This window comes from Helianthus annuus, chromosome 4 (genome assembly GCF_002127325.2).
Source record: "Helianthus annuus cultivar XRQ/B chromosome 4, HanXRQr2.0-SUNRISE, whole genome shotgun sequence".
NCBI classification, from domain to species: Eukaryota; Viridiplantae; Streptophyta; class Magnoliopsida; order Asterales; family Asteraceae; genus Helianthus; species Helianthus annuus.
In genome coordinates, this window is record NC_035436.2 from 6994941 (window position 1) to 7004323 (window position 9383).

The window sequence follows — 9383 nt, forward strand, 5'->3', positions numbered from 1 at the left end:
AGATACCTTTTATACTTCTGTGGGTAACAACTTCCAAAGGATCGGCCTTCTTGTGGAAATACCATATAGCTTAGTTCTGAATCAATTGATACTATAACTCGTGAATCAAGTAAATTAGTTTGAAATATAGATCCGTATCTAATATATAAAATGATTGTCACAATCTGATGATTTGAAGCACTGAATTAAATTGCTCATATCATAACAAAAAAGGGGAAATCTCAATCTACATAGATTAAAATACTAATATTGTACAGTAAAGAAAAGAGAAAATGTGTGGAATGATTCATGAAACATGCACGCACTACGCACATCTTATTTAATTGGGATAAGTAGGAGTAGGTTTGGATAAAACGACCAACTTCCATTTAAAACATACAAAACTCCATACGCATCGGTTGGATAATATTAATTAACTATTATCCATATGCAATATTTATATGAACCAAAAAATGGCAAAACTAACTTTATTTGAACTTCAAATGGTGGTAGCAGTTCAATTTTCAAGCCAACTATAGCATTAAAATGAATGCTGATCACACTGATCATGTGCTTAAGAAATAATTGTCCAAATTTGAGGTCCCTTTTTGTAACAGTGTGCCTGGGACATGGAAAGATATTTGTGTGGCTGAAAGGATATTCAATTAAACATAGAACCAAACACTAGCAAGGAGTTGGGCAAAAGTTACAATTTATAATAGAATACATACATTAAAATCAATCCACATTTCCCAACTCGAAGAGGCAAACCTAGATCTATTCTTTATCCCAAAGAAAGCATCTTCCTTAATCAACTCAACGGTTTTAGGGGCTGGAATATTGTTATGTTGTTGCCGTAAAACAGTTTTCCGTTTCTACATTTCCACAATCTCCAAAATGTTGCGAAAACCACAACTCCAACCACATTCTTCCAAGTCTTCGACCCAATTTTGGGTTTAACAAACTCCAGAACTTCTTTGACCCGGTCTGCACAATACTCATTCATGTATGCTATATATTATACATATCTCCTATACAAAAATTGAAGGCTAAGGACTTACCAAACAGAAGACTTTTTGAAAACTGCTACTGCTAAGAACTTCTTGTTTCTGTTCTTCTCCTTTTCAACTAAGAGTATTCATAAACATTCTCAATAAGAACTATAGTGCTTAAAGATACGATAAACATTGTGTTTTAAGAGTTAATTTTTGCTTACCACTTGACGATTCTTACATAATTTCGTCTTGTTATAGCTTTAAGATGACGCTAATGTTGATTATATCTTTAAACATGGGTCTAAAACATAAAACCCTAATCACGTTTATCAAGCCAAACATGAACATGAACATATATTAGAGGTACTTACATGTTGGAATGGTTATCTTCGCTAATGATGATGAAGCCATGATTCCGTTATGATGCCTTGGTTGATGGAGACTAAGTGAGAAGCCTTGATTGGTGTTTTAGGAGTAGTCTTATTCTCTACATGCATGAATGAATAAGATGACCATCCATTTTATAAGTTACATAAAAAAACGCCTTTGGCATTCTCATTGAAGGCATTTAAGGGAAATCATAATGGTCCCTTAATTGTAAATGTTCACAATTACTCCCATCAAGTAATTGTTAGGGACCCGTTATGTCATGTTAGTAAACATAGCTCAAATGATCCATAGGCCACATTATGGGTTATTTCTTACATTCTCCCACTTGGCGGAGTGATCATTTATGATGAGTATTAAGTAATTTTGGCAAAGTTTAAAACACTCATCTAGTTTCATGTTAAAACTATAGCAGATAGTTACAGTCATTCAAATTGAACTCAATTCGAGACCCCCAACAGTCATACTAAAGTCTCAATATAAAACACTATAAGTTTTGTCTATAAATCATAAGGTGCGCACAAAACATTAGCATAGACAAAATAAAACATTCAAGGAAATAATAATCGTTCACACACAGTGTATGCTTTCATACAAGGTCTTTACTAAAACCCATTCTCATTACAAGATCTTGAAAAGTTCTGGGTGGCAGACCTTTAGTCATCGGATCCGCTAGCATATCTTTAGTGCTTATGTGCTCGATACAAAGATTATTTTCCTCTACACGTTCTCGAACGAACAAAAACTTTGTATCGAGGTATAAACCAGCTCCGCTCGAACTGTTACTGTTTGAGAAACTAACAGCAGCTGAGTTGTCACAGTAAATCTTCAATGGTCGTGATATGGAGTTAACAACTTTGAGTCCAGTAATGAGGTTTCTTAACAACATCCCATGGCACGTTGCATTGTACACTGCAACATATTCTGCCATCATCTTTGAGGATGTTGTTAACTGTTGCTTATGACTCTTCCATGAAATTGGTCCGCCTGCAAGCATAAAGATGTACCCCGAAGTCGATTTCTTATCATCTTTGCATTTAGCAAAATCAGAATCGGAATAGCCTACTACTTCCAAGTTGTCAGTTCTTCTGTATGTCAATTTATAGTCTTTCGTTACTTGTAGATATCGCAACACTTTCTTTGCTGCTTTCCAATGATCTAGGCCGGGATTAGATTGATATCGGCCTAGCATTCCAGCAATATATGCAATATCGGGACGAGTACAGACTTGAGCATACATCAAACTTCCTACTACTGAAGCATAAGGTATCAATCTCATTTGCTCCTTTTCAACCTCTGTTTTGGGACACTGAAAAGAGCCGAAAACATCTCCCTTAACTACTGGAGCTACTGATAGAGAGCATTGTTGCATGTTATAACGTGTAAGAACACGATCAATATAAGCCTTCTAGGATAGACCTAATATCCCATTAGTACGATCTCGGTGTATTTCGATGCCTATTACGTAAGAGGCTTCTCCGAGATCCTTCATGTCAAAATTTCGCGAAAGTAATCGCTTTGACTCATGCAACAAATCTAAACTATTACTCGCCAGAAGGATATCATCCACATAAAGGACAAGTATATCAAAGTTGCTCCCACTCATTTTGAGATAGGTGCATTGATCCATTTGATTCTTGATAAAGCCTTGTTTTTTCATAATCTCATCAAATTTTAAGTACCACTGACGTGATGCCTGTTTTAACCCATATATGGATTTCTGTAATTTACAGACTAAGTGTTCCTGACCTTTAGGTTTAAAGCCTTCAGGTTGAGTCATAAACACATCTTCGTGTAAGTCACCATTAAGGAAAGCAGTTTTGACATCCATCTGAGGTAACTCCAAATCAAAATGAGCTACCAATGCCATAACGATTCTCAAAGAATCCTTCCGTGAGACAGGTGAGAAGGTTTCTTGATAATCAATTCCCTCTTTTTGAGTATAGCCTTTAGCAACCAATCGTGCTTTGTAGCGTTCGACGTTTCCATTCGGGTCTAATTTGGTTTTGAATACCCATTTACATCCTACGGGTTTTACCCCTTGGGTAATTCAACCAATTCCCAAACGCCATTCTTTTTCATGGAATAAGCTCATTAATCATAGCTTTATTCCACTCTAAAGATTTATCACTACCAATGGCTTCATTATAAGAGGTTGGATCGTTATACTTCCCTAAATCCAAATCAGCTTCATTAAGGTAGGTTACACAATCATCAAAGTTAGTGGGCCTTCTTGGCCTTGATGACCTCCTAAACTGATTTTCAGGTTCAACAAGTTCATTAACTGGTTCAAGGATTTGGTTATGTTCTTGTGAGTTTGATGTGCCTTCATTATTAGGGATGTTAGGAGCATTAATTTCAGAGGAAAAATGAGGTGGTGCAGTGTCATGTACAAGAGGTGTAATAGGAGATAAATTTGAAAAACCCATCCCCCCTCCTCTTGCACTTCGTGGAAATTAAAGACTCCATTTTCACTGCTCCCACTGACCTTAAAGTCTTCTATAAAATCAGTAATTCGACTTTCCACAATACGGGTAACGTGTGAAGGGCAGTAAAATCTATATCCCTTTGATCATTCGGGATATCCTATGAAATAGCAACTGACTGTCCTCATGTCAATTTTCTTTTTCAAAGGATCATAAAGTGTAGCTTCAGCAGGACAACCCCATACTTTCATATACTCTAAGCTTGGTTTCTTTCCTGTCCAAATCTCATAAGGAGTTTTTGGGACAGATTTAGAAGGAACCCTATTTAGTATAAGAACGGATGTCTTCAATGCCTCAGTCCATAAAAATTTAGGCAAATTCGAGTTTGCCAACATACTTCTTATCATGACTATAAGGGTTCTATTTCTTCTCTCAGCAACACCATTCTGCTGAGGTGTACCTGGCATGGTAAATTGGTTCACTATCCCGTGTTCTTTGACCAATGTCTGTATGTCGACCATAATACTCACCCCCTCTATCTGATCTCACTACCTCTATCTTACGGCTAAGTTGGTTTTCAACTTCAGCCTTAAAAGTTTTAAACATTTCAAGTGATTTAGATTTTCCTTTAATCAAATACAGGTACATGTACCGAGAATAATCATCTATAAAAGTAATAAAAGACGTATGGCCAGTAATGCCAGGTGGAAAAGGTCCACAAATATCAGTGTGTATGAGTTCTAATAATCCAGAACTCCTTGTGGCACCCTTTTTATTTTTATTCGTATTTTTCCCTTTAATGCATTCAACACATGTTCCAAAATCGCTAAAATCAAGATCTGGTAATTCACCATCCTTCACGAGTCTTATCATTCTGTCTCGTGAGATGTGGCCTAAACGTCGATGCCACAATTTAGATGATGTTTCCAAATCATGTTTTCGTTTTCGTTTGTTGATTTTCTCATTTACGTTATATGCCAACAAAGATTTCGAAAAGCTATCATCTAGTTCTAACTTATAGAGATTTCCATCCAGATAACCACAACCAAGAACTTGGGAGTTTAAACTAATAGTGACCTTTCCATGCCCATGTAAAACTTCAAAACCATCATTGTCTAATTTTGATACTGATACTAAATTCCGAGTAATTTTCGGTACATATAATGTATCATAAAGTTTAATACAATGACCATTTTTCATAATACGTTGCATGGTTCCTATGGCCTCAACTTCAAGTTCTTCCCCTCCTCCCGTTCTAAGTGTTCTTTGGTTTCTTTCCAGCCTCTGGATTGTAAGGAATCCCTGTGTGGAATTGGTAACATGAACCATTGAACCAGAGTCAACCCACCATGTGTTAATTGGTACATTAATATTAAAGGATTCAATTATCATAAATGCATAAGTACCTTTCTTAGCCAGCCATTCCTTGAATTTTGAACAATCTCGTCGCAAGTGCCCTTTGTTATGGCAGAACTTGCAACGAGACTGTCCCTTGTAGACATTAGGGCTGGAAACAGTATTTGAATTCGTTTTCTGGACTTTGGAACTTTCCCCTTTAAAATTTCCCTTCCTTTTCACTGACTTAGTGGTAGCGATATAAGCAACTTCTGGTTGTTCTAGTTTCAAACGTTCCTCCTCCTGAACACACAGTGCTATCAACTCACTCATTTACTATTTGTCTTTCTGAGTGTTATAGTTGATCTTAAAAGCATTAAAATGTGCAGGAAGAGAAGTCATGATGAAGTGCACTAGAAAACCATCGCTTATTTCCATGTCTAATCCCTTTAATTTATGGGCCATGTCGCTCATCATCATTATGTGCTCACGCACACCACTAGTCCCTTCATATTTTGTGGTAAGCATCTTCAAAATTAGAGAACTCGCATGTGCTTTAGAAGATCCCTTGAATTGCTCCTCAACTGAATTCAGATATTCTTTTGCATTCTCTGAATCAGGTATAGCTCCCCTAATGACACTTGAGATGGAATTCTTGATAACCATAAGAGACATGTTGTTAGACCTTTCCCACTTTTCATGCTCTATTTTCTGATCTGCATTGCTTTCAGCAGTCAGAGCAGCAGGAGGGTCATGTCTCAGGGCATAATCAAGATCCACCATACCAAGAGTAAGTTTAACCGTATCCCTCCATGTGGCAAAGTTTGCCCCAGTCAATAATTCAATTCCAAGGCTAGGGCTAAAAGTGGATGCTAGATCAATACAAACAGAAGAGTTAGAGTAATCTATTTAGGGGTAATCAAGCAAGGCAGACAAAGATAAGTATATTGAAGATAAAATCTATTATAACACCAAAATAATAGATTAATTAAAAATTCTACCTGAATTTTGGTTTCGCTTTAGCTTTGACCAAAATTCAGACATTATGAACATACATAAATAAAATGTTGTCTTTATGTTTTACATAAACTTTGGCTTCGCTTTGGCTTTGACCAAAATTTATGTATTATTAACATACCATAATAGACTGACTTATTGTCTTACATGAATTTTGGCTTCGCTTTGGCTTTGACCAAAATTCATGTATTGTGAATGTACGTAACTGATAGAGACTATCTTAATGTTCTATGTGAAATTTGGCTTCGCTTTGGCTTTGACCAAAATTCACATATTATGAACATATATTATAAATGGACTGTCTTAATGTCCCATATGAATTTTGGCTTCGCTTTGGCTTTGACCAAAATTCATATACGATGAACGTAAAAAATAAAGCACATAAATATACCATAACACCTTTGGGCAAGAAATGATATATCTATGTAATTAGGCTTATAGTTACTATATATACCATTAGACAATTTTTTAATTGTCAAAATCGTTATTTTAAGACATACGATTAAATGCTTAAATCATTATTTTTAATTGCATTAAGGAAAAATACTCTAACTGATTTTATTTTCCTTATGTCTAAAATTAAAAGAAATAATCAACTGATATTATGTGCAACATTTGATTTATATGGAAATAAAAGGAAACAACAATTAATTGTTCTAAAAATAAAACAATATCATTAGTGTGGGCAAAAATTAAAGAATAAAATAAACCCTTAAGTAAATTACAGTATTGAAGTAAAAAAATAAATAAATTCAAACACCATGAAACGTGGCCACAAAATCATAAATTATATTAAACAATTTATATTACTTCAATTTAGATTAACATGGTTTGAGGAAAGGCAATATATCCATTAAAATATTCAAGACTCCAAACCTTCTTTATACAAAAAATCATCTCAAGCTAAATGCAAATTTAAACATTCAGACGTTTGAATTCGAACCGATTGATATGCAGAATTGGTATACCCATTTAAAATCATTTGAAATGAATCATATCCAATACATAATTTATATCCCATCATGTAGTAAAATCTAATGTTTAATCCAAACTAACCTTTACATATATGTGTATTATAAAATTCCACTAGCAAATAATATAGTGCAAAACATCAATATATATCAAAAGGTCAATCAAGGTGAAAAAAATGTTTGGAATTTAAACTAACTACATTATCGAACAATGATTAATTTTAAACAACTTTCTAGAAAACCAATCCTTAATAAACAAATCAACTTTGATTTCATATTCCATAAAATCGATTCATCCTCTGTTATTATTTAATTTTATAATCAAATAGATATAATCAACATACGCTCTGATACCACATGTTGATTATATCTTTAAACATGGGTCTAAAACATAAAACCCTAATCACGTTTATCAAGCCAAACATGAACATGAACATATATTAGAGGTACTTACATGTTGGAATGGTTATCTTCGCTGATGAAGCCATGATTCCGTTATGATGCCTTGGTTGATGGAGACTAAGTGAGAAGCCTTTATTGGTGTTTTAGGAGTAGTCTTATTCTCTACATGCATGAATGAATAAGATGACCATCCATTTTATAAGTTACATAAAAAAACTCCTTTGGCATTCTCATTTAAGGCATTTAAGGGAAATCATAATGGTCCTTTAATTGTAAATGTTCACAATTACTCCCATCAAGTAATTGTTAGGGACCCGTTATGTCATGTTGGTAAACATAGCTCAAATGATCCATAGGCCACATTATGGGTTATTTCTTACAGCTAAACCTTCTTTTACACGAAGAACCACCCTGATCAGCTGCAAAAACCCTTCACATATAAGATTACGACTCCTTTCTATTACAAATCAACCTTTGAGAGTAATTTTGGGATGTGGTTTCTTACCATGTGTCGTTACCCGTGACTCCATGAGCATCCAATGTCCCACAAACCATTCATTCGGATGCCTACAAGCAAAGTGCAACTTTCCATCATATTTTATAAGTCTACGCAAAACCCATTCCGACTCTATCCATTTTAATAAACCCATTTTGACACAAACTAAAATGCTCATTTTTTTAAACGAATCACCATGACCCGTACCCGTTTATTCAGTTAGACCAGTTACCAAAATAACACATATATTAAAAACTACTCCCATTACAATCTTATAAAATATCTCACTTTAAATTTTATCTTTCAAATAACAAATGAGATACATAAAGTCATACCTATGATGCTTCACACTGCATAGTCTGCTCAAGAATTTTGTGCTCGACATAGCCATACATGGTTATAATCAATAAATGAAAAGACAAATAATGAACAATAGTTTCCTATTCACCAAACATGTAATCTAGACCACAATAATAGAAAATTAATTATAAGAAAATCGAAAAAACTCATTAGTTGTACCATTTGGAAACACTGCTTCTTGGTGGTAATTTCTGCTCCGGGTTTCCTTTTATCACAAACAAAATAAATCCAATAACTGTCAGTAAAAAATCTCAATTTGGATCTTAGTTTCGAGCTTGAAAGCAAACCAAATCAAGCGTGTGAACACACATACATATACATAGACACATACATTGATTGCTTAGAGATTATGCTTAATATTGGAACCAAGCTTTGAGTTTAACATCAAATTGATTAATATTGTTTTTATATACCCACTTTTTTTTACATGTTTGATCCAAATTTGAGTACCTGAAAAAAAATATCATGAGCCTGAATTATATCACTGATTTTGGTAATGAAAACTATAGGCTAAATATCTAAAAAATAAGGATTTAAACTAATTATATTAATACATGAGATTCCAACTTGGTTATTATTTGTTTAGGCTCTTTGTTCTATCCATGCACGATTTTTTAATCTTCTCCAAGCAATCCCGTTAACTAATATCTTATCTCAACCATTTTCCTATTCATCTTCATCTTTATTTCCTTAAACTTTTGTTCTTTTAGTCGTTCTTACCAATAACCAGAGATAAAATTTAATAATGAGTGCTACACGTTAGAGCCGGGGCGGAACCACGGGAGGGTCAAGGGGGTCAACTGACCCTCCGGCTGGCCGGAATTGTTATTTATGGGTTTTAGAGCTCGAAAGTATTTTAGTTGTTTGACCCTTCAAAAATAACTTTGGCTGAGTAGTAAAACTGAGAAAAGACAAGTGAAAAAGAAGCATATCGAAACGTTTTCCGGTGGACGGAAGTTAGTCGGTTGTGGAATTGTAGGTTATGGTAGTTTGGTGAAGAAGAAGCATGATATTT

The 9383-nt window shown here is 34.6% G+C and overlaps 1 protein-coding gene across 1 annotated transcript; it reads right to left on the reverse strand.

The window, feature by feature from the left end:
- Positions 1 to 5458: 5458 nt before the first annotated feature.
- LOC110932844 lies at positions 5459 to 7598 on the reverse strand. The gene is made up of 2 exons (XM_022176099.1): positions 7565 to 7598; positions 5459 to 5994 (listed from the first exon to the last, which is right to left on the reverse strand). Exons 1-2 carry the CDS (start codon positions 7596 to 7598, stop codon positions 5459 to 5461), a joined length of 570 nt encoding a protein of 189 aa, XP_022031791.1.
- Positions 7599 to 9383: the final 1785 nt, after the last annotated feature.